The sequence below is a fragment of the Oryctolagus cuniculus genome, chromosome 6 (genome assembly GCF_051225735.1).
Source record: "Oryctolagus cuniculus isolate XC-2025 breed Fujian yellow rabbit chromosome 6, ASM5122573v1, whole genome shotgun sequence".
Taxonomy (NCBI): domain Eukaryota; kingdom Metazoa; phylum Chordata; class Mammalia; order Lagomorpha; family Leporidae; genus Oryctolagus; species Oryctolagus cuniculus.
In genome coordinates, this window is record NC_142872.1 from 133,103,459 (window position 1) to 133,130,667 (window position 27,209).

At 37.9% G+C, this 27,209-nt stretch overlaps 1 protein-coding gene across 3 annotated transcripts in view; it reads right to left on the reverse strand.

The window, feature by feature from the left end:
* The window catches only part of ANGPT1 (angiopoietin 1), a 253,157-nt gene that overhangs the window by 25,613 nt on the left and 200,335 nt on the right, over window positions 1-27,209 (reverse strand). For all 3 annotated transcript variants that reach the window (XM_008255828.5, XM_008255827.5, XM_089335584.1), the window contains exons 6-7: window positions 23,508-23,609; window positions 13,381-13,547 (exon numbers count right to left, since the gene is read on the reverse strand). In XM_008255828.5, the coding sequence (XP_008254050.1) occupies window positions 13,381-13,547; window positions 23,508-23,609 (269 nt within the window). The remainder of the gene's footprint in view (window positions 1-13,380; window positions 13,548-23,507; window positions 23,610-27,209) is intronic.

The window sequence follows — 27,209 nt, forward strand, 5'->3', positions numbered from 1 at the left end:
TGTTTCTCATTGCCAGCCAGGAAGCTTGGATATGTTCAAAACCCATGTAAAATTCTTCCTCCAAAGAAAACAGTGAACCTATAGACCTATAGACTGTTATTGCTGGGTACCTTTGCATAATGCTGAAAGAATACACTGTATGGTGTATGATTATGTTGAGTGAAATAAGCCAATCCCAAAGGGACAAATACCACTTGTTCTCCTTGATAGGTGACAACTAACTGAGCACCAAAAAGGAAACCTGTTAAAGTGAAATGAACACTATGAGAAACGGTGACTTGATCAGCCCTCACCCTGACTGTTGATGAGCAGCTTAATATGTTATCCCTCTTAGTATTTTTTTGTTTGTTCTACTTAATATTTTAATGAATTTATTTTTAATGAATTCTGTGACAAAGAAACCTTGTTTCCCAAAGTATAGAAGTGTACACTGTAGTGATTGTCCATTTTTATTTCTAAATAAGTATCTCTTCCCATATTCCTTCCCTTTTCTATGAACACATCAAATAGTTGAGTGCTAAAATGAATTATGTGACACTAAGACCCCTGTAAAGATACAAACAGTCCCTTAACCATCTTTCAATTCCCCAGGGGTCATGTGAGGCTGACAGAGTCAGCTTAGAGAGGGTGGCTCACTGGCTGCACTCTCTTATGGTGCCCATATGACCCAGCCAATGGCCCTCTCAGAGAGTTTATATAGGCTTTGCTTTTTCTACCAAAAACTAAGTCAGGACCTTATATAACTTATTACCAAAATTGGCATTTTTTTTTAGTATGAAAAGTTTAAGGGAGATAGGTTTGTTCTCATTTTAATTTCTGTTTTAAGAGTAGCAAGAAACTTGATTTCCAGCATCCCCTGGGGAAGACAGAGTGGAAAAGGAGAGCCACATGCTGAAAACCATGGAGAGGCCTTGTCTCAGTTCTCCTGCAAAGAGGAAATACTTTGTCTTGTTGTGCTTGGACAATGTGTTGCTATACAGCCTGCAAATAAGACTCCACTGTGTGCATAAGCAGATTCTTCTGTTGACCAAAATCATCAGTGTGCTTATTTCTCCCCACAATTAGCATGAGATAGAGTCCAAACTCCTGATCATGGATTATGGTCCTCTGCTATCTGTAGCACAATGAACCTCTATATACAAGATATTTGCTGGGTTCTAAATGAGACCGGCTCTCTCTCAACTCTGTTTTTGTCAGCATTGTTCCCTCTGACTGGAATCTCAACACCTTCCTCCTTCAGCCAACATTTTCCATACTGGCCTTGCAAACATTTAATAATATTTCACAAATCTCCAGGGTATACCCTGTGAAGCCTTCTGGGTCCCCTTCTATGTCCTCCAAGGAATTCCATCCACCACAACCTCGATAGAATTGACCATTTTCTTTAACGCCCACTGGGAGTCCAATCTCCAGGCTTCTTACCCAGAGGCTATGAATGTGGAGTAGAAACACCCAGAAATGTAAGCAAAATTTTGTGCTTCTTCCTTATTGTGGTGAAAGTGTGCATATCTCCATCAAATTATTATAAAGATCCATAATTCCTTGATGAAAAAAAAAAGACAAAAAACTAAACACAGACTAAAATATACTACAGCTGAAGAAATTTTTAAGTTATGTAATGTTATGTAATATAAGTATAGTTCCTGCTTGCTACCTTCTCCTGAACAGCTAACCCCATTAAAAGTAACATGCATGTGGCAAGGATGTGGGGAAAAAGGGTACCCTAATTCATTGTTGGTGGGAATGCAAACTGGGAAAGCCACTGTGGAAGACAGTTTGGAGATACCTCAGAAATCTGAATACAGTCATACCATATGACACAGCCATCCCATGCCTCGAAATTTACCCAAGGGAAATGAAATTGGCAAATAAAAGAGTTACCTGCAGCACCATGTATATTGCAGCTCATTACACAATAACTAAGACATGGAATCAATCTAAAGGCCTGTCAATGGAAGATTGGATAAAGAAATTATGGGATATGTATTCTGTGGAATACTGCACAGTAAAAAAAAATAAGGTTCAGTCATTTGCAACAAAATGGAGGAATCTGAAAAACATCAACTTAGTGAAATAAGCCAGTCCCAAAGGGACAAATATAATATGATCTCCCTGATCTGTGAGAGCTGAGTACCTAAAAGGAAACCTGTAGAAATGAAATTGACACTATGAGAAGCAATGACTTGATCAGCCCTTGTTCTGACTGTTGAGGAACAGCTTATTATTTTATTTTTTTACTATTTTATTTCTTTACTTACTACCACTGTTGAACTCTTAACACAGAATTATTCATAGGTATTTAAATCCAATTGAAAATTGATCCCTGTAAAAAATGAGTGGTAATAAGAGAGGGAGATGTACAGTTTGGCACATGTTCCCACAGACTTACCCCAAGAGTAAAGCTAAATACTTGCCACAGAAGTCAGTGGAGGATGGCCCAAGTGCTTGGGCACCTGCACCTGTGTGGGAGACCAGGAGGAAGCACCTGGCTCCTGGCTTTGGATCAGCATTGTTCCAGCTGTAGTGGCCATTTCGGGGGGTGAATCAACGGAAAGAAGACCTTTCTCTCTGTCTCTCTCTCTCCGTCTAACTCTATCTGGCAAATTAAAAAAAAAAAAAATACTTGCCATGGGACTCCAAATCCCATTAAGTTGGGTGGAACTAATGCCATCTTACTGGTTAAAATGATCATTTTAAGTGCATAACTGATCATAATATAGGAATAAATGTCAAAGAGATCACATAAATAAGACCAAGTGTCTGTCAATAACAATAGATAAAATTAAAAAAGAGAGAATGATCCAATGTGGGAAGCAGGCCACACATTAGATTCATAGAATGACAAATGCCCTAAACAGCACTCTGGCCTCAGAATCAGCCCTTAAGGCATTTGGATCTGGCTACAAAGCCCATGAGAGCACTTCAGGCATGGAAAGCCAAGACACTGTGGCAAAAAATGGCCTACATAGAAGATCTCTGTGAGTGAGATCTCAGTGGAAAGAAGGGGCCATTAAAGAAGGAAGTACCTTTCTCTAAAGGGAGGAGAGAACTTCCACTTTGCTTTTGGCTCCATCTAAATACTGACAGACTTTGTGGACTCAAAAGACTTCCATAGCCTTAGCATTTCATGATAAGAGCCTCAGGTGTTCACTGACATCATAAATAAGAATGTCAATTGTTAAATCAACAACAGGAGTCACTGTGTACTTGCTCCCCATGTAGGACCTCTGTCCTTAATGAGTTGTACTATGAGAATTAACTGTAAAAGTTGTCTTCAACTAGTACTTTATATTTTGTGTGTCTGTGTGGGTACAAACTATTAAAAACTTTACTTAGTACAGAGTTGATCTTATGTATATAAAGATAATTAAAAATGAATCTTCATGAAGAATAGGATGGGAGAGGGAGTTGGAGGTGGGATGGGAGTGGGGGTGGCAGGGCAGGTGTTGCGGGAAGAACTTCTATATTCCAAAAGCTGTACCTATGAAATTTATATTTATTAAAAAAAACTTTATAGAAAAAAGTAGTATGCATGGTGTCTGATTTTGTTACCAATGGGTCATTTCTGCATTAGCATCACCTTGACATAATTGGTAGAATTGAGATACTTAGGTTTATGTCAAGATAAGAACCTAGGATGTGGAACTGAGAAAGAGACATATACTTTAAACAAACATCCTTGTTGAATATATTCACACTCAAGTTTGGAAAAAACTGGCATGTTTCCAGGGAAATAACAATAACATGAAGGAAATTTGATGGCTGGCTGGATAGATGAATGAATGCTAACTCAGATTTCAAAAGAACTACAATAACTTTTAAGAGGACACTTTTAGTAAAGCTATGTAGATGGAAGCAAAGCTATATTCCATTAAAAGAAATGAACAAGATAGATATTGTGTCTATTTTATTACTATTTTATTTGCTTGGCATTATGTGAAATGAAAATTCTTGCACATCATTTGCAGGTAGAGATAAAAGAAACAGAAGAATCTTCACATGACTAGTGAATCTAGTGAAGTGAATCTTATCCAAGCAACAACCCCATGAAATAAAGGACATAGTGCTTTATTAAAAAATCTTTCATAAAAATTTTCATATGCTGTCCTATAATAAACCTCAGAAGGCAAGAATTTTGACTTACTGGTCCCTGAATTTCAGGCTTCAGGATCAATAGTTGCAACACACTAGTCATCTCTGTTTATTTATTTCCATACAAAAAATCTTTGTTGGTATGTTTTTCATGTATTCATAAAGTAGTGTGTCCTTTCCAGACCCATGCCAAGCATTATTAAGAGATCCGTGCCCTTGCAGAGGTGAACATAGGCTAACAGACCAGCCAATTACAACCCTGTGAGGTGAGGGCTCTGATAAAGATAAGCACACAGCACAGCCCATGGAAGAGGTTCCTTATCCATTCTGTACTCATAGACTTAGCTAAGTCTTCAAGGATAAAGAAAATCAAGTCAGGAGAAGAGATTACACACTTGAAGGATGGGTTTTGGTTTCTATGGTGTTTTGTTTCACCCAGTGGCTTGCATAGTGTTGTCACTCATGTTTAATGAACAAAGTGATCAAAATTGTGAGGAGAAAACATAATGCGAGGAAAGGGCATTTCATAGGTGTTGTTCTCACTAATTGCAGTCTTTCTTCCATGTGTTCCTGGTTGGCTGGACTGCTTTGCTCTTAACACCATGGTTGGCCGTTACCCACTGAAGTTCTATGCTTAGGCAACGCCTAAGTACTTGTAATTTGCGTAATAAGTGATACTGTGTCATATTTCTGAGCCCTCACTTAAGCTGTTCTCTGCTCTACCCCAACTCTAAATTAGTCTCCAGTTAAATTTTATTGCCGTATTTTTTATGTCAATTTAGGTCAATCTTCCAATATATATCAGCACCCTTTTTTCATGTCACATTTGTATTTTTTAAATTTTGTTTACTTATTTTTACTTATTTTAAAGTAGCGAAATAGATACAGAGTGAGAGCGAGAGCAAGAGAGAGACAGAAGGAAAAAAGAGAAAAGAGAAGAGGAGAGGTGAAGAGGGGAGGGAGGGGGAGGGGAGGGGAGTGTTGAGAGGAGAGGAGAGGAGAGGAGAGAAATCTTCCTTTTTCTGGTTCACTCCCCAAATCTTTGCAACCACCAGAGCTGGGCCAAGTGAAGCCAGGAGCCTGAAACTCAACTCAGGTCTTCATGTTGATGGCAGAGACCCAAATACTTGAGGTATCATCCACTTCCTCCCAGAACACACATTAGTAAGAAACTGGAATCAGAAGCAAAGTTGGCACTTGAACACAAGCACTTCAGTGTGGGATGTGGGCATCCCAAGCAGCATCTTCAACACTGGGCTAAACAGCCACCCCCATGCATATCTTTTTTAGGGAACTGTGCTCAAGGCATTGTGATTGCCTGTCTGCTATCCACCCACTCCTGTAACATCACGCATGTGATGTGTACACATCCATGAATATAAACATGCAATACTCGACTGAAATATCTGCAGACATTTTATCCTAGGATAACATGTAACTGACAACATAACAAATATGTAATTCAGGGAAGACAGAGCCTCATTTTTTTCAGTGGTAGATAGCACTAGGGGAGTCCAGAGCAGTGCTCACAATACATTCCCTTTGCACGATTTCCTGCAGGCAGTGCTAGTTGGTTGTTGCAACATAGGCCAACACATAGCATAGCATAGCAGTTATCTAAGTTCTAGCATCACTCATCCTGTAACAGGGATCCACTGGGAATTCTTAGACTTGACAGCACTAGGACACTTGTTTTTTGTCGGGTTGAAAAAATTCAAGACTATAGCAGCTGACATTAGCCTGCTTTAAAGTCCAGAGATTTTTCTTGACACCTAGAAGACCTGGAGAAGGTACACAGTGGCTTTGTAAGACTGTGTCTTGTCCATTTCTCTGAATATCTAGACAGTGTTTTTCCTCATTAATATTTCATGTAAGTCAAGAAGAATAAAATATAAACGTTGTTAACTTAAAAAATTTCTTCCTATGTTTAGAAAGTTGACACAATATAAATCATCGTCAAAAAAGAAGTAACACCTCAAATTGAAGAAATCCTTTGAAAATGCAGGTAAAACTACTCAAAACCTTGAGTTTGAAAATCTATTCTAGAAATTAAAGAGATAGCAACTGGCAGGAGAGTCCTGATATTTTTATGGTGTCTTCAGAAGAGAATGGCTGCAAAAAAATAACTTTTCTCTTAGTATTTCAACACATCTGCTACTGGCTTCAGCCAGGGCCATATGACCCAGAGGATCAGAGAAATGAGAAACATTTCACTAAGAAAAGTGAAACAACTTTTCCAATACGTACAAAAATGTAGGCTCAAATTTACATGAGAGGCTCAAGAGAATTCTTTTCAATCCACACGAATTTGTTTTGTCCTTGAAATACACACATGGCATGGGAGTTTAATGACTCAAAAAATACTGGAAAAAAAAATAGATTCATGCAATTTTACTCCTGAGGATCAGAGATTTGGAAAAGTAAAGCAACTTGTCCAAGATCATTCACAAAAGTAACTGCAGATTCAAGTCTACAGCTCATGCCTCTGGATTCCCTACACACTGTTTTACACATTATATCAAAAGACTTCCCATTAAAGTCACAGCCAAAAATTAACCTGATGTAGAAATACAGTTAAAAGCCAAATGATTTTCAACACTTTTTAAAGTTTGGTAAAAATGGTTTGCTCCTCTCTTTGTGTAGAATGTTTTCTAGGGTGAGGCTTATGATAGCATCAATTAGTCAGTTCAGTTCTGCTCTAATAGTATCATTGATCTCTAGCATATAAGAAGACAATAAAGTACAAATATCCCAAAATATGTACATTTTATAGTCAGATTATAACTTGCTTGTTATAAATGGCTAACATTATCATTTAGACTTAACTGATACAATGCTCTATTGGTTAAAAGAAAGACCCATTATACCATCTGTGATAAAGGATTTATCATTGTTAACACTATAAAAAGTAATTAATTTTAGAAATACAACTGTCCCCTGGATCTGAAGAAAAAAATCACATGAAAATCAATTTCTAATAAAATCTTAATGAAAATTATACCATCCCAGCATTAAAGCTATAAATTTCTTTGTTTAGTTTTCTTTTTCTTTATATGCCCGAGTAGTACAGGGTGCTTCAAAAAGTTTAAGAAGATAAGATTAAAAGATAACTTTAATTTTGTGAAAAAGGACTTTGAAACCCATACATAGTTTTTTTTGTAGGAAACACTTTCCATGAACTATTGAAGACCTCTCACACAAATAATCTATTTCAAACTGGTAAAATAGTAGTTTTTAAACTATGTTCTACTGATTCTTTTTTTTTTTTTTTTTTTTGACAGGCAGAGTAGACAGTGAGAGAGAGAGACAGAGAGAAAGGTCTTCCTTTGCCATTGGTTCACCCTCCAATGGCCGCCGCGGCCGGCATGCTGTGACCCGCGCACCGCGCTGATCTGAAGCCAGGAGCCAGGTGCTTCTCCTGGTCTCTCATGGGGTGCAGGGCCCAAGCACTTGGGCCATCCTCCACTGCACTCCCAGGCCACAGCAGAGAGCTGGCCTGGAAGAGGGGCAACCGGGACAGAATCAGGCGCCCCGACCGGGACTAGAACCCGGTGTGCCGGCACCGCTAGGCGGAGGATTAGCCTGTTGAGCCGCGGTGCTGGCCAAGGGATACCATTCTTAAAGACAAGAAAACAACATATAAAATAGGTGACTTCCCCAAGGTACACCATATGTTATCAGCTCGGTTAATCTGAGAACTCTGCTTATCAGTATCTGCTTGTTGTGGGATTCCTAGCCAGAGCTGGCCAAGAGGGGACATTGTGTGAGGTTTGGAAGGTGGAAGTGAAGCAGCGCCCTGACTCTCAGGAAATCATCAGAAAGGATGAGGTCCAAAGGCAGAGGAGCTAGAAGTGTCACATTGTCCTTTCCTCTACCCAGCACCCAGCTTGGCTTCCTGATTCTGGCGATGGCTCCAAGACCCACCACAAGTTGCTTGACCGTCAGACCACTGGTAACACTGGAACAGCAAGGTACCAGCTCTTTATAGAACTCTCCTTCTAGGGTCCCACGTTGGCAGCTGGACCAGCTCAGCTGGGTTCCTGAATTCCCTGTACACTGTGGCTTGTGCACGATGCCAAGTTCCAAGCATCCAATTCAAACTTATTTCAATACTGCCCATCATGTTTCCCCGACTGAACACAACTGATAAAACTATCCAGGGGTGAAACCAGCTGTTTCCCAGCCTCCCTGTCTTTGATTCCTTTTCAATCAGAGTTCTGTCCAGTGGACCACAGCATTTCTTCAAACCCACAGTTACTCTGTACTTCAAGATGTTTGTTGTGGTGGTGTGTTTGATATAACTAAATATATATTTCAGGACCAACAAATCTTTCATGAGAAGGAAAAGATCTCTGTAATCCTTAAACTGTGGAAGCTCTCACATATTTACTAAAGATAAAATTTATCAAAAAATTGAAAGGCTATAAAAATAGAAAGGGATTGACTATGTAAAGGTAGTTCTATGTTAGACAATAATTTTTGACTTGCAAGGAACTTTACATATTCTAGAAAATAGATTGTGGTTGCTGGATTGTTTGATACATAGTATGATGGATCCACAGGAACAGAGAGCATCCAAGTGGGCCTCTGGGAAAGCAGTGTAGGGAGATTCATGTGGGGGTGGGGTGAAGGGGTTCTGCAGCAGTGTGAAGGAAGCAAGAATGAGCAAAGGGAAAAATAGGCCTTGTATGCAGCCAAAGTACAGGCCATGGTGAGTCACAGGTGGAACCCTGGGCCTTGGATTGCTCTTCAGGATTGCTGTGAGCCATGCTGTGAGGAAAAAGGGCCATTGTTATACTCCTGTATGGATCCGTCACTGGGTGTGAGCTGTCTGCAGAAAGGAGCAGTGGTCTTGGGTGATGTGCTCTCCTCAGCCACAGGCAGTGCCTGAAGTGTGGGCCTCAGGACAAGCATTAAGCCAACAACATTCCTGGGAAGTAGAAAGCCGAGTACCTCAGTTCTGCAGGGGAGGATGGACTGGCATATCACAGAATATGTCATGTACCACCACAGGTGGCACAGAAGACTTCTAGTATTAATAAAGTAAATTGGCCTCTGTACCAGTATATTTGAATCCCCAAGTAAAGGGCTGCAACCTAACTTTTGTACATAATCAAACTAAAACCCTAATTTCATTATTTGCCCTTGTAACAAGTAGCTGGGTCCCAGCCAATCACAGCACTGAGCTTCAATAGTAGGCGGCCAACTGTTCAAGCCATGTTCAAATAGGGCAAACCCCAACCTGGAACCGATCCAACTTTCTCTGTATTTCATGGGTGCTTTCCATGTGTCACTTCACTTTTTCCATCCATAAATGCTTTTCAGATCACATTGCAAGTGGGAGTCTCCCTGAATCTACCCTGGTTCTGAGAACTGCTCAATTTATGAATCTTTCCTTAAATTTAATTGGAAAAAGTTTTTCCTTTGACACTGGGATAAGAAAGAATCTTAAAGATTTAAGAGGTATTTATCTGGGGCCAGTGCTGTGGCATAGTGACATAGCGGGTAAAGCTGCCACCTGCAGTGCCGGCATCCCATATGGGCGCTGGTTCGAGTCCTGGATGCTCTACTTACAAGCCAGCTCTCTGCTATGGCCTGGGACAGCAGTCCTTGGGCCCCTGCACCTGCGTGGGAGACCCTGAAGAAGCTCCTGACTCCTGGACTCAGATTGGCCCAGCTGCAGTTATCACAGACATTTGGGGAGTGAATCAGTGGATAGAAGACCTCTCTCTCTCTCTCTCTCTCTCTCTATATATATATATATATAGCCTCTCTGTAACTCTGCCTTTCAAACAAATCTGAAAACAAAAGAGGTATTCATTTGACAGAGTAAGGTGTGTAGAGATATTGAGGGTTTAGGGAGATTGCAAGTAGTTACTGGAACAGACTCAGCACCACAGTGAGGAAGGCCCTGGGATGAGTAAGTGTAGGGGAAATCTACAGCAGTAGCAGCTGGATGAGTAAGTAGCGAGCGAAGGACCTTCATGGTAGATTTTAGCTTCGAGATGTTTGAATGTTGTTGAAATACACGGATGAGGGAAAAGACCAAGTCTGATCGTGTGTTGGGAAAATCATCCCAACAATAATGTGGAAGATCTATTTGAGAGTGTTACAGCTAGAGACAGGAAGTCTCTATAATAGTGTGGGTGTTAGATGATAAGTATTGAATAATACTCCCTCCCTAGAGGAGATACTTAATAATTTCACATTGATGGTGTGCTATTTCACATGATATGTTTATCATGACACTCCTACATTATTTTTTTGTATTTATATTCTCTTGAGTACTATAGATTTTGCCTTCTGTCTGAAAAAATTATCAATTGGGATTTCCTTGGAGGATAAAGAAAACTACATGTATCACACATACATTTGTATGCTTCTTTGCAGCACTTATTTTTAGTATGTGTTAAGAGTATGAGAAAAGTTTTATTTTTTACTTTTAAATGTTTTCTTTATTTGAGAGACAAGGACACACAGAGACAGAGCTCCTATCCACTAATTCACACCCCCCCCCCCCACCAAAACACCCACAGCAATTGGAGAAGGGACAGGGCTGAAGCTGGGAACTCAATCCAGGTCCCCCGCACTGGAGGCAGAATTCAATCATTTGAGCCATTGCTGCTGACTTTCAGTGTCTGAAATTAGCAGGAAATGGGAGCCTAGAGCTGGAGCTGGTAATTGAACCTATACTCTCTGTTGTGGGGGGTACAAGCCTCCTAACCAGCCTCTTAATTGCTAAGCCAAATGTCCAAACTGTTTTCTTTTTATTTCTCAATTAAATCTGTATACCATGGTTAAACATATTCCAAGTATTTTCAAAATAAAAATTCCAAGACAGAATTTGAAAGAGGAAAACAGGAAGATGAAAATATTTTAAAAAGCCTAGCACGAATTCCATAGTTTTAAATTTTAGTTGGAATTTCATTGCATCAGAATAAATGGACCAAATCCTCAATTCTTTAAAATATGCCTAATACCACCTATCTCAAAAAGACATTATGAAAGTCAATGATTCAAGTGTTAAAATGATTACTTAAATTATAAAGCACGAGGCACATCTTAGCATGAATATTCTACCTAACTTATCACAGAGAGGTGGCCTGATGCAGAGGGAAGAGGAATGAATGGAGAAAAAGCACAGCAAGACAATGATGGACACCTGGAATCTATCCCTTGCCACGTGTGACATTCCTGGTTTCAGAGAAACAGCAGTGGGCATGAAAAACGCTGCTGGGAGGGAGAAAAGCCACAAGGAGTTAGCTTCTCTTGTTCAACCACTGCTCCACTTTCTTTGAATGAGTGCGTAACACCACTTTATAGCAGGCTTACGCTAGCTAATCTACCAGAGTGGGCATTGCGTTTTCACAAGTGCTGACTCTCCGTCTGAAGGGTATGCGCCTCATCCTAGATGGGAAGACATACTTGTTGTCATAGATTCATACCATTCGGGTGAGGATACAGAACCACATAGATGTTGGAGGAATGAGAAGCACTCAGTGAAGCCAGTGGGGCACTGCACACAGGAGGTAAGTATCTCTTCCTCCAGAGGATGCTAGAATGACACTTATATCATATACCCTGAGGCCTACTGCAGATGCCAAGAATCCTCCTAACCTTGCCCAACAGTCTCGGTCTCCTTACCACTACTGCAGCATTACACTCACATGCACACACATGTACACACATACATGCACAGAACCACCTATGAAGAACCAAGAGACACTCTGGAAAGGAACCAAAGCAAATTCTTCAGGAGCCTAGAAAAAGACTAAACTAATTATTTGCTAGTCCTATTGTCAAGCTGTCTGACATTAGCCAAGTTTCATATAGTTTCAAGTTTCACTTCAAAACATTTACATAAGAGTACCCCTGATGTTTTACAGTGGTTTTCCTTGTTATAAAACTCTCAAAATATTGACCTCCTTGGAAACATTTCTTCTTACACTCCATTGCATTTTATAAATATCTCTTCTTTGGTTTCTTGAGTTGCCATTAAGTACACCCTGGCTCCTCCCATGAGAATCTCAACTCTTTACATCTAGTTTTTGTCCTCTATTGTGGTGACATCATCACTATTTGTTAAGAAAATGATTATTGTGTCTCCAAGGTTCCATCCCCATACGTAATCCATTAAAATAAAATGAGTTGTGCCATGAAAAAGATGCAGATTCAAACCCCTAAGGAATTGTATGTCCTGAGAAGACAAATAAGCAACAGAAACAACTCAACACGGAAATAGCTATACTGATTGGAAGAAAAAGCATAAAGCTTTCGTTGCAATCATTACAATCTGTTTCAGGCACTACGTAATTGTGTTTATAAGCCAACAGAGTCACAATGTTGAGAGCTAAAAATCAGTGTGGCTCCAGTTTACTGAATATGAAGCTGAGGTACACAGAGTGAAAAAACCTGCCATTTGCCAAGTATTGAATTAATAGATAGTGGTATAAAAGTCACTAAGATGTCTTTCCTGGTCTCAAAGAATGCTGGTCACATTTTGAGCAGCCTTGTTTGTAACAAAGCTTGGCTGTGAGGCCTGTAAGACTAGAGACCTCCTCACTGACTGCCAAATGGCCAATGCCTAAGAGTTCCTGGAACAGAGATGTTACACAGTAAGTGCTTGCGGAATGAACAGCACATCATTTCCTTAGTCACACTTCTGTCAGCTTTTTTTTCTAATGCACGGGCTGCTCACTGAAAATATAATGATCAAACATACCTTGGATTCAGTATATCAATTTTTACATCTGCAATGATGTATTTGGATTTTTCCCTTCATGTTATTTACCAAAAATAACCTCTAAATTCTGCCCCATCTTGTCTTTAAATTAAATTGGAAATACAAAATTGTACTATTAACACTTTTACGAAATTGGAAAAGCCTAATTTAAGGAAGACAAATAAAGTAGAACTAGAAATTCCTCTGGTAGAAGAGAGATTACTTATTTCAAGCCAGTGTCTTCTCTGTTATCAGTGCACATGAATCCCTTGCACTTTCATCACAATAATTGCCCAAGAACAATGATATTAAGTTTCATTTAATTTACTCTCCTTTGAAATTGGAGCCAACACAACAGGCAGTCAGTTTATGTAAGCTGAAATGTAAAACCTTTTAGAAATCTTTACAGGCTTTGCTGTATTTCTGTGTCATCAGCCTAGACAAACTGATTTTCCTTTTGAAGGATGATCTTTTTTTTTTCATTTGATTTTTTTCACACTTTTCCAACAAACCTGTTAAATGGCTAGGTCAAAGGTCATTGAGCAGGACACTGAAACAGGACTTACCTGTAGTTTTGCTTCTCATTTCCTATGTGGAACCTGTCATATTGTGAATAGGCCCGGTTTCCTTCCCAGTCCATTAACTCGATTCTTAGTGTATACTGCCTCTGACTGGTTATGGCAAAAATAAATTCATTTCCAAGCCAATATTCGCCAGAGGGATTTCCAAAACCCTGGGAAGAAAGATAAAGATGTAGTTATTTCTTTAGAGCAAAACTCTTTTCATGTTCAGCATTTAACTCTTTTCTAATAAAATTTCACATACTTTTTTCCAATTATTGACTTATTTCAACATATTTCTGCTATTTTATCTTGATTGAGGCTTAGATATAACTCTTATTACAATAAAATCTGTTATCCAAACCTGCATAGATGGAGACATTTTTGGATTAAATAAACTTGATTAATAGGTTTCCAGGGAACACTTCTCAATTCAAAGTTTGCTTCTGCAAATGTTTTTAAAACACTAGTTAATGCAATATTACTAAAGTAATTTGAACATTTTTCCACGAATACTGTCAGAGTAGTGTCAAACAAATTATTTAGCTATGGTGTTATTGTTAGTATTCCATTTCAATTATGTTCCCATAACAACTTTGCAGATTACCAGACCTTTGACTATGCCATTTATATTTTGAAAATATTAATAAGCAAGCTTGTATACCCATGACTACAATCACCTCTAGTACACTACTGGCCTGCATTTGGAGTCTGAAGCAGAAGGGAGACTGGCAAAGCCAGTGAGTGACCCTTAGCTGGCTGTTTTGCATTGAGTCTCAGCATGATTCTTTTGTTCGCTGGAGCAATTCCAGGCAGAATTGTTAAATATTCAAAATAGTTCTTTTGTGGGAAGAAAATAAAAGGGGTCTCTAGAAAAAAGCTAAATCTTAATGTTGGAGATCTTAGTGATAGGAAAAAAAAAAAACTAAGAATGGGTAGCATTCTAGGTTTTGGGTATTCATAGTGGCCTCAGAAAGTACTCTCGGGCAATACTTGGAGTTCAGTGCAGTTTTTCATCAACATAGCTGTCCTCAGGACGGATCATGAGCTCCCTGATGATAGAAGTTGTATTTGTGAATCCTCAAAAACTAGTGCAGAACTGCACCCACTGGGCTGTCATGGAGTTCAAAGAAAAAGGAAGAGAGGAAGGGAGAGTGAGGGAGAGAGGGGAAAGCAGGCAGGAAACGGAGGGATGATTCCAGCATTGTGCCCCTCAGGGAAGCAGCCTTCATCACAGTTCTTGAAGACCATAGGGTTGCGCTTCAAGGAAGTGTCTCTAAAGGTGCTCAGAGGTATCACAGTCACTGGAGTTTTGCTTAGAAACAAAAAACTTTGGCTCCACACTAAGTCAAAACATCTGAGAGTTAGTCACATAAACCTGTATCTGCATAAGCTCCCGGATTTGTCTTGTGCACACTAATATCTAAAATATCACTTGCAGTGATCATAGGCTATACATTGATATTTCACAGGAAAGCAGTTCTGGTCAATTGAGGCACTTATTAATAAAGGTTTTATTTATATTAAATATGAGAGAGATTAAAATAATTACAAGAGTCCTTATTTTATCAATATGCATGACAATTTGGAAAACCATTGCTTTCTTTCAAACTTTATATCAGTTTTGTAGAATTATAATTATAGAATTTTTCTTCACTGCTTTCTCCTTTAATGAATCAGTGTTCTTTTTCCTTCTTTGAGATATTCAGATGCACATACTATACTAAATATGCATTAAATATACTTGTATGTGACTGCCTCTACCTAATGAAGTACTTTCGAAAGGCCACTGGTGCTTGGTATCAAACCCATTTATGCTGTTATTGTAATGATAATATTTGCGATATGTTTTGTTGCTAAGTTAAAAGAGGGGAAAAAAGTTTTTTCTATTTTTTTTTTTTTACAAAATTCTAATTTAAATAGCCAGGCTCACTCAACAAAAGCAAACAACTAAAAAAGTTGATCTCAGAAATTAAACGTATAACGGTGACTACTAGGGGCTGGGGAAAGCAGGGAGTGAGGAAGGAAAAGACTGATGAACAGATACCAAGTTACAATTAGATAGGAGAAAGAATTTCTGGTGTTCTATTGCACAGTAGAGTGGGCATAGGTAATGTGTTGTATATATTTTTTAAAGCTAGAAGAAAGGAATTTTGAATGTTTTCACCATAAAGAAATTGTCAGTGTTTAAGGAGATACATTTATCCTGATTGGACTTTCCCAATGTACACCTGCATCACATGGTGCCCCATAAATACAATTTTTATATGTCTGATACAATTTTTAAGAAGAGAAACCATTAAAAATACTTTTCAATTATATGTTGTTGAGAATGTAAAAGACTGGGTAAAATGTTGGGGGGGTTAACTTATACAATTTTACATGTGTCTTTAAGCACTGTTATAGTTTAAGGAAACTCAAGATAGAGCTTGAATACATTCTACTTATGAGAAAGTTTTATGATCCTGAATTCCAGCCTTTGGCCCTACGTTTAAAAAAATGGGTAAATGGGGACTGGTGTTGTGCAAAGCGGGTTAAGTCGCCACTTGCTACACCAGCATCACATTCTGAGAGCCAGTTCCAGTCCTAGCTCTTCTGTTTCCAGCCAGCTTTAGGCTAATACAGCTGGGAAGGCAGCAGATGATGACCTAAGTACTTGGGACCCTGCCACCCATGTGGGAGACTCAGAGGGCATTCTAGCTCCTGGCTGTGGAGTGGCTCACTCAGGCTGTTGTGGCCATTTGGGGAATAGACCAGCGGATGGAAGATTTCTCTCTCTGTCTCTCCCTTTTTCTCTATTGCTCTGCCTTTCAAATAAATCAATAAACAAATACATCTTTTAAAAAATGGGCAAATAAATGCTTGTTTATTTAAAGTTAAAATGAAATTTTAGTATATGTATGCACACTTTTAATGTTGTCTACCGGGGTCTTAGTTCCTTGATTCACTGAAAACCACTTGTCCAGACTGCACTGGGTTTATGTTCCACTCGAACATTGTAGAACTCATTGAAATTGGGCTTCCAGCGGCTCCTTTTTCTGTTTCGGAGAAGCTCAAGGCACACCTTGCAAAAGTTTCACAGTAACAGAAAACATTGGCACAAATTTGGACATGCGCCTATAGCAGCTTGTGCAACATAACAAGAAAAGCAGGAAGAGTGCAGCTTTCAGAGCTGAGAAGTCAAAGAATTAGCACTTTCTCAATCTCAGCGGCCCCTGGGAAGATAAAGAAAGACCCGTGGGCTTTTTCTAGCGTTTCTTCTCAACTCAGACATGTCAAAACTCCCTCTGGCCACTTGATGATTCCCTTTTCCTTGTGATCATTGAACAAGGATGCAGCAATTATACTGAATGTGAATTCAGAGGCTGGGAAGGATGAAGTGTTAAGTTTTAGGTCACATATTTCCATGCTGTTGAAAGCATTGTGTGGATAAAACTCCCCAGCTTCCCCAGGGAAAAGTGTGATCCTAGGCAAGCCTCAGGAATGGACCAGCAGCAGTGGAGTCATTCTTAGAAAAACCTCCATCCCTGTGCCTTGGCGTGCAAGCCAATAACCCCTTGGTTGAAAATAAATATCCCTTCCTAACACTTTGCTTTTTCTTCTTTCAGGAAAAAAAGCAACTGAAAGAAAAGCAGTGAAATTTTCATCTAGAAACCAAAATTCTCGGTTTCATACACTTCCCCAAAATGCTTTATTATAGAGGCAAAATGTTTGGCTACCATGAATCAAAATGGCTGTTAGACAGTTCAGGGAGGAAACCTTCTAATAGCCCAGGACAGTGATGCAGAAATGTTTCATCGTAAAGATGAAAAATATGGGAAAGGAGAGGAAATGGGTTCCCACGTTAAGCAACTGGAATGGAGAGTCTAGTAGTCAGGATCAGAGATCTATGCATAGAACAAAGGCTTGGCTTGGGTCAAGCAGCCTTTACTGCTCATCTCTGCTCCAGTAGGAAGCCTTGCTCTGACACACACGTATTTGTTGTGGAACTTCCTGCTGTCTTTCTGAGCCTCAGCTTCCTTCCTTGTAACATGTGGATTCAAACTGTCATTTCCATATACAAAGCCATGAGGATGAAATACGTAGAGACCTCAAAAAGTTCGAGGACAATGAAATTAAAAGATAAGTTTATGTTGGTGCAAAAATTTTTGAAATCCACATATGTGAAGGGTCTTCAAGCAGGTTATAGAAAATACATGTTATGAAAAACTATGCAGATTTAAAAATTTGCAATAAAATTAAGGGTAAGAAGTCTTCTTTCTCCTCTAAATGAGCAAGGAAACAAAAAAAATTCTAGAGGTTTGTCTTAGTCTGCAACTAATTAAATTAAAATTTAAAGGCTTTCAGATGATAGGGATTCCTGTATTATAATGACAAATTGAGCTTTGGTTTATACAAATGGGTATTACCATTTCAATCCAAGAAGTTAATTATTAAGTAAAACGATAAAAGGAAATGATTGCAATGGGAGCTAAATTAAGGTAAAAGGCAAAGCATGCTACCTTCTTATTCTTAGATTAGTTTTCTGTTGCTGAAGAGTACCTGTCTCCTTTAACTTTCTCTTGGTTCTATTTCTTTTAATCCTTCTCTGCATCTCACAAGTTTTAGGATCTACAAATGAGGTAATTTTAGGTGACAAACCAAAAGTGGAGAATCATACAAATGTAATGTGGACTAGCCATTCCAAGTAGAAACCAGAGAGAATGCATTAATCAGACCAAACTGCGGGGTACACAAGGAAATGGCATGCATCATAAAAACCCATCTCCATAGTGATGTCCACTTCCATCTTTTGATTAAGCATATATGGGACTTTACTTGAAAAAAAAATCACATTCATGAGTAAAAGATAGAGATGTCCAATATGCATCCAAAAAACAGGTTTGCATGTAACAATTTACTATAGATCTATATTTTACTGCAAAATAACCTGTGACATTTATAAAAAAAAAAGCTTCTATAAAATTCAATGCTGAAACAAAAATAGCAACAAACAAATACAAAAACAGAATTTCTTCTTTTTATGAATACAATCCAAGGATGCATGTGGTGTACTTCTGTGAAAACTGGGCTCAGTTATGTCAATCATAGCAGTTTGAAAGATTTTGATTCCATAATTCAGATACATTGTTAATCAACTTGATTTATTCTCAGTTCCTTAATGAAAGAGTGCGAAAGACAACTGAATTTGACCTAAATGCCAACTTCAAATTGGTCTTTGTATTGAAATATAGTTTACTCAAAAAATTCATGCAGAGAAAAGATTAATATTCATTAGTTTTTGCCAAAACCTGCAGAAATGTTCAATTTCAGTTTGTGCTGCTCCAAGTTAATGGAATAATTGTCTCTGATACTTTATTTGTTTTGTCTGATAATGTTTGTAGGAAGTGTTGACTTTTTACAGATGAAGCAAAATTGAAACCAGACATAGCACATGAATCCGATGGGTTTCACTTTTTTCCATACAAATTTTTAAAAGAAGCAGATAAGATTGAGCTGTAGCTTTCCAAAGGTTCTTTAATACACTCTTAAATTGTGTATCTCTGTCAACTGCTGAGAAAGACCACAAAAAAGATTTTGAAATTTTCATTTTTTATATATTCTCCTCATTTTAATGTGCCAGTATTAGGGTACAGCTTAAAATGTATTCTTAACTTCTTTGCAGAAGTAAAAGGTTCCCGGAAGGTAAGGTACTCAGACTAAAATGGTTGTGTCCATAGGAATCTTTGTTTATAGGGGGTAATTGTTTTCAAAACAAAGCCAGTTTGTCTCCAGGGCATTAGTCACCGCCTACTATGAAGTTAGGCCAGTTAGGGTACTATTTGGAACTTCCAGCTTCATTGATCTTTATATGCAAAAGTACTGCTGATAAGTCTTGTTGCCCAAGGCTACTAAATGCTATCCATGTGGCTGAAAGGAGTTAATATGGTTCCCTAAGTGCCTCATTAAAAAGCCCCATCCAGACTTCCCTCAAAGCAAACATCTTTACAAATCCATAAACCAGATTTTGCTGAAATCTCATAAGTGAGGCTTACTGAAAACAAAGCTCAGATAAAAGACCTTTGTAGGCTTAAAGCCAGTGTTAAGAATCCATGAGTTGCAAACCATCCATGTTGAAAAAGGTTTAAAAACAATAAGGATCATATATAACATATATGTGTAATTCCGTATGTTGACAACTTTAACATACTGATCTGGAAAGCTTATGAGGCAAGAGGTAGTCCATAGATGTAGACCGATATGATGAGTTGGAGGGAAGAAAGGGGAAAGGAAGGAGGGATGAAATGCTATTTCTACACTAAATGCCCAGGGAAGAAGTATAGTGCCCAACTGTATACAACAATACATAGGTGAAGACCGAGAGGAAGGAGTGCGTGCCTAGTTCTTTCCTCAAAGGACAGCTACCCTAAGCAGGACTGGCCAGTTCTTCAAAGGCAGGGAACAGGATAGGAGTTGGCACAAGAAGTGTACGTCCATTCTTGGTGGAATTGCGTCATTTTGTCTCTACAGGAAAGGGAAGCTCAGAAGGAAAAACCTGAAGTGCTTTCTACCAAGTGTTTTGATGAATGTTAACCAAGTTATAACATATGACGAACTTTAAAAAGTTGTTCAGACTCATTTTTGCCAGAATGCTTCAAAAATTCAGTTTATTTTGTTTTCTGGCCATGCAACTGATAAAAATTTCAAGTTTGAATAAAGTGTGATAGTCTTTTTTATTTAAGAAGGGGGTGGAGGGAAAAATGATTAACAAATAAGTTCAGTCTTTTTCCTATAAAGAAAAAAAATGCTTTAAAATGTGTATAGCTGTTAACTAGTTCTAAAACATTTATTGTATTGATTACATACTCATTAAGTCAGGATCTCTTACTAAACTAGCCTTGCTTGCCAAGGGAGTGCATGCTTACAGTTAATAATTGACTGTTTTGGAACATTTTCACAATAACTTTATATTCATTTGTCTTTTGTCATTAGTTTTAATAACGTATTTTAGATTTGCCTGAATCCCTATCTGATATCTGGTTCTCAGATGACTTCCTCACATTTCATTTTTATTTTAGTTTATTAGAAATTTATTTATTTATTTCAATGGCAGACTTGCAGGAAGAAAGAGACACATACATAGAGCTTCTTTCACTCCCCAAATGTTTGGAATGGCCAGGGCTGGGCCACGCCAAAGCTAGGAGCCTGGAATGCCATTCGCAGCTCTCATGTGGGTACAGTGGCCCAAGACTTAGGCCATCTTCTGCTGCTTTCCCAGGTGCCTAAGTGGGGGACTAGATCAGAAGTGGAGCGGCTGGGACTTGAACAGGCACTCATAGGGGATGCTGGTGTCCCAGGGAGTAGTTTAATCCACTGTGTCGCTAGGCTGGCCCCCCTACATCTCATTTTAGTAGTGAAAATAATCATGAATTAAGGTGGCTCACAAACTCATTCTTTTAACACAGTTAAGTAACTCTTTTTAGCCTTTGATGTTTAATCTTGGATAATAATAACTGTTGCATACTGACAGTTCTGTGAGTCAAAGTGCTTTATGTATATGGTTTCTAATCCTCATGACATCGCTCCAAGGCAAGATAGGGTGTGGATTTAGTGATTTGAGAAAACTTACTCCTCTTCTAATTGATAGAGTGGAGACTCAAACTGTTAGCATGGACATAATTCAAAGTCCTCTTCCAGAACTGAGATATTTCCACCTTCCCAGATGTTTTTAGAATCGCATGGGCAGAATGAGACCTTAAAATCTATCCTGAAATTCCAATGCTCCTCTTAGAGTATCCTTAAAGATGATAATCAACATGCTACCGAGCTTTTCAGGGTTTACAATACCAGAACATTTCATGTTAGAGAGAATTGATTACCAGAGAGTTTTGTTCATACTTCCCTGGATTCTGTCACTCTGGAATGTTCCTGCAGTCATTATAGAACGTCTCACGAAAGTGCTAAAATGCAGATTCTAACTCAGTTAAGTCTGGGATGAAACTTAACATCCTGTGTTTCTAGTAAGCTCCAAGATGGAGCAAATGCTGCTAGTCCATGGACCATGCTTCGCACAGCAGGCTATAGGACCACATGCAACCATCCAGTCAATTAAAATAGCCATCAGACAAGTTCTTGCTTAATTCTTTTTCCTCCAGGTTAAGTGGCCTCAGATTTGCCTCCTGTCAACATGATGTCTAGATTCCTCCCATCCTACTTGTTACCTCTACAATAGGTTCACTTGTTTGAAAACCTCCTGAATTGAAAGTTTATTTCTTTAAAAAAAAAAAAAAAACCTCATCTTTTAATTCCGCTCTTTTATAATAAGCTTTGTAAAAAATCAATTTACCTATTTATTGAATTTATTTGAAAGGCACAGAGATAGAGAGATTGTTCCATCTGCTAATTCAATCTATAGATGCCAGCAATATGCAGTGCTGGACCAGGCTGAAGCCAGGAGCAAGGAACTCAGCCCAGGGCTCCAACATGGATGACAGCTACCCAAGCACTTGAGTCATCATCTGCTGCCTCTCAGCATTAACAGGAAGCTTGAATCAGGAACAGAGCTGGGAATCTAACTCAGATACTTCAATATGGGATGTGGGCATTCTAAGCAGTTCCTTAACCACTGTGTCAAATGCCTGTACCAAAAACTTATCGCTTAAGAAAACTAGATCATGATAGTCATCCGTGAAATCTATGTTTTTTTCATCTCAAAACTACTATTAGGGTAGACTAAGTCCATTAATCTGTGTTTTTATATAGCCAACAACACAAAAACTTACACACAAATAAATCTCCCATCTTTCAAAAGCAATTTATCACTTTTATTCTGTATTCTTAGTTAATTTTTAAATATATTTTTCTATCCAGGTGAAAGATTTTACAATTATCTCCACAGAATTCTATCTTGTTGGCCCTATCCTTTCTATCTTAAGTTACAGTTTATTAAAGACATTAAGATCCTACCTGTTTTCAGAGTGTTTAATTAAGTATCTCAGATAAATGTTGTGGACACAGTGACATCAGGGGGCCTTCCGTTCATTTATTAGAGTGCTTTGTAGACCACTGTTTGATCAATTATGCAACTACTAATGGGTGAAGTGTGGTATCAATCAATCACCATTTATCCTTGTCTACAAATGATATTAAGACAAGAATTGTCTAGAAATTTTCAATACAAAAGAAGGAGAATTAGTTCATAAATAGAAAGCTTTCTCTATTACTGTTCCTTGGCATTCAGCCAGCAGATTTTAATGGTTAATATTATAGGCATTGATTACATGATTATTAGACTATGGATTAAATGAATTGTCTAATATATTATCTTGTAAAAGTTGATCTCTCTAATCTCTGCTTCTTTCTACAATGGGAATAGTATCAGCTAATAATTTTATACAAAAATTAGATAAGAATATATGTACAGGGAGAGCACATATTAATCTTTAATGATGATGACGATGGTTACAATGATGGTGATGCCTACTGTTACTCTGGAAGCCTCAACAAACCATGCCTCACAATACATAGCCTTGAATACTCCTCTCACCTTGAGTCTAGACTGGCCTTGTGATTAATTTCAACCAATATCATGCAGTCGGAAAAATCAACACCATGGCATTTTTTGAGCTTAACAAATTTAAAAAACCTGAAAGCTTTTACTTCTCTGCTTGGGAGATGCCAACTGTCACTTGAGAATTTTAATCATAATCAGAGAAGCCCATGTTAACCATATAAAACAGTCATGTTGGAGAGATCTGAGCCACAACCAGCAACAACTTGTGAGCCACGGGAGGTGAGGCAGTTGTTTTCTGCTCCACAACCGACTCCTGCAGAGCTTTCGTACCTTGGTTCTTGTATCTAGCCTGGGTCTGAGTTCTAGCTCCCTCCACCCTTACTCAACTAGGAACAAATCCAGATAATATATAACAATCCACCATATAATTATAGTAACTCACTTTGCATTCTGATGCACACATGGAAATCATTTACGGAAAATGATTTATGAGTTCTTTCTGCCTAATGAGACTAACATCATTAATATCTCTTTATTTTTTAAGTATCTCAAACATAGCTAAAAATGCAAAGGTTTATCATAACTGAAGACAAGCTTTGTGATAAAACATCAAAGAACACTGTAAATTCTTCCATCTTACCATTTTATATTCTTTCCAGCCTCTTTGGAAATCCAGGCTTCCATCTTCACGATGTTGTATTACAGTCCAACCTCCCCCATTAAGATCCATATTGCAAAACACCTGAGAGAACAAAGGGAAAATCAAGTGAGAATTATGTCCATTTCATAGAAACATGTAAATGATCTTTTAAACTAGGAATAGGATAATAGGTCTATAGATTGGAAGAAAAATTACTACGTTGGAAAATGTTAATTGAAATATATTATTGGTATTTCTGTCAAGGGTACATATTTGAATGTTTCTGTAAATCCCATCAATGACATACAAATTACTTGCAAAAATTTAAATCAGTGAGCAGAAAAACAGACTGTAAAACAGTCAGAAAAATCTTTGTCCTAAACAGAGACAGGCACTTATGCATATTCAGGTTCTAAAAACATGATTTGTTTCCAAAATTATAGATTATTTTACTATCAAAATGATGACTATAAATTTTGATAACTTTAATTGAAATAATAAAGTCAAAACAAAGATTTTAGACAAATAATTTTTTTAAATTACATATATTTAACTTTTATATTTTATTGCATATTTACTTCTATAGACTTACATATTATAACAGTTATTCTTGGTTGTTCAATGCTACAAAATTTGGTGCTCAGCATATGGAGAACACATTATTTGCTTAAATTTTAGTCACAAACAATAAGTAGAGAATATGACATCCTGTATTCTTTCTAACTGCGACAAGCATTTCTTTCCCATGTGGAAAAGTTATCCAAATCATTCAAAGACATGCTTATTTCAATTATTCTAAATACAATAGTATTTATTTAGAATTGATTCATTTCCCCCCAGAGTTCACCCAAGGATAGAAACATATTTGTAATAGGATTATCTTTGGAGAGCAATCACTGTAATTGATGTAGTATGAATGTGGCAGCTTGATTATTCAAGGATTGGGCTATGGGGAACACCATTCCCCTAGCAACTGAACACTAAAGCATTTTGAAGGCTGGCTAAAGGTGTGGATATGATGCAACAGCAGCAGACAGTCACAGTGTTAAGCTCTGATTAGAGGAAAAACCTCTAGTGTTTTCCCCAAGGCATTACATTTGGAGCAGAGATAGCTAAAGGGTATGAAAGCAATGGCAAGAGCTGTCATTCAAAGAACAAATTGTCCATGTGCTTCCTCAGAGTGAAAGAAACTAAGATATCCATGTCTATTTGTGAGCATATAAAATAGGACAACTGTTCTCCTGAGGGCTCTCCTCTAATTTGACAACAGCCACCCACCCAGCATGTCTTCATTATCCCTAGAAATTGACTAACCTCCAAGATTATAAATTTGAATTCCCCTCCCTTTCCTTAGGTTCCCCCTCTGCTAATCCTTTAACCCTTCTATATCTGCTCTTTGTCCTCAACTCAACCCCTGTTAATCTTTCCCCATTCTTAATTCTAATTTATTCATTCACTTATTTTTCACTCAACAAACATTGTTGGGCACTGATTCTGTTACAACTGGGGATATTATGATGAATAAAGTATGGCTCATGACCTCAAAATGACTCAGTCTTTGGAGAGTCACTGCTCCTAGGATTAAGGAGACATTAGACATCAGAATTTTAAACTCTACTAACTTAAAGAATGACAGGCAGTGATCCAAATGAGAAATTAAAGCCAAAGAGATAACAAGTGAGAGAAGAAAATGATCATGATTTCAGACACCAAATGGTTAAGGTAGCATGGACATCCAAAACGAAGTTTTTTGAACAGATATCAATGCCCTACTAGATGAAGACTGAGAACAAAAATGAGAGCTGGAAGTATAAAGGAAAAAGAAAAGAATAGTTGGGGTGGGCATTTGGCCTAGCAGTTAAAATGCCAGTGAGCATACCTTTGTCTTCAGAGTGCCTCTGAAGGCTGTTGCTCTTGACCACAGTTTTCTGCTAATGCAGACCCTGAGAGGCAGCACAAATAAGTAACTGAGCTGCTGCCAACCACAAGGGGGTCCTGGATTGAGTTCCTGGTTCCTGGCTTTTACCAAGCCCAGCCCTGGCATTTAGAAGGTGAGAATGTTCTTTCTCTCTATTGCTTTCTAGCTCTCCCCCTGTCTCTCTTGCTCTCTGCCTCTCCTTAAATAAAAACATTTCTAAATTAAAGAAATGGTAATTAATGTATTGTGCTTGTTAAGTGCCAATAATTTAAATTCTTTACGTGCATGTTGTAATTTTATCTCACAATAATCCTATGAAGAAGGTATGATATTATCTTCATTTCACTGATTTAAAAAATAACTTGACGTTTAGGGCATTTCAATAACTTACCAATGGTTATATTGATTTTAATTAGATGCGAACTGGATTTAGGATTTAAGCCCTATTACAGAATCATTAGGAGAAATATGCTTGAAAGGAGTAATTCATGGCATGAAGATAGGTGCATTATTTAAAGAAGTAAAGAAAAAGCTGTTAAGAAATGTTTCTGTGATGAAGGGAGGCAGGTTCAAGAATGGGCTTTGGTGAATAACTGATACAGACAACATGCATTACTAACTTTTAGAGGGGCAGATATTTTATTTGCTGCTATCCATAGTGCCTAGAGCAATACTTAGCGAGGAGTACTGAACGAATATCTGTTGATTAACTAGAAATGCAATATAGTTAAAGTAAGAAAATTTAAGTAATGGAAGGCAAAGTAAATTGGAGATGGATAAAAAGTTCAGGTGGTGGTTAACTTAATGTTCCAGAAAAGTAAGATAAATAAAGATGGGGAAAATAAATGTGTACATTTGGAGTAAACAAGCCTTGGCCAGTGAGATTACAGGATTCCTGTGAGAATAAAATCAGATGGCAAAGTTTAAAGAACTCATGGTAGTGAATCAAAAAAGGTGGCCAACATGGACCTTTCTGATGCTACTTAAGCCATAATACCAGGAAGTGAGAGTATCAGGCAACATTTTGCTAGAGGAACTAATATTCAATTAAATTTTATTCTGCCCTGACTGCTTAATCTTTCTTGTTTTTTTTTTTAAGCATATTTTTATTTCCCAATGGACACTCATTGCTTAAAGTTGGTCAGACTCTGTTTGTTAGGCTGTAAAGTCCAGGCATGTGCCCAGGCAAAAGAATTGCTATGTTAATAAATATGGATTGTATAGGGAAAACTGTACTGCAGGGATGTTGTCATCTAGGTTTTTCTAATTGTATAGTACTTTGTTTTAAAACCACTCCCAGATTTTTGAAAAGGACAACTTTCTTTGGAAATTAAAGCAACCAGTCCCTTGTAAATGTTAAGAACTGAAGGGATAGCATCTTAGGTAAGGGCTCAGAGAAAACCAGAACTCTGTGAGGGAACAGAAAATACCCATGGAGATGACTGGGTTGGAACCTGAGGTGCAGAGAGGTTAGGAGTTAAATATATGTCACAATTCTTACTAATAGCACCGATGATAATCAGCCGCCATTTGTGAAGAAAGGGCACAATGGAGCTAAATGACACATTGGTCCCATTCGCACTCTTAGATCTTTCGCGAGGATTAAATAAGCCAATATAGAGATTGTTGAATAGAATAGAAAAGAAAAGAATTTGGTCTGTAATAAAGATTCTCATTACACTTTACCTCTTAGATATATTTTGTATTATGTATTATATTATATAAAGTAATTTTAAAGATATTACTCTTATTACATATTATGATTAATTATTACATATTATGAT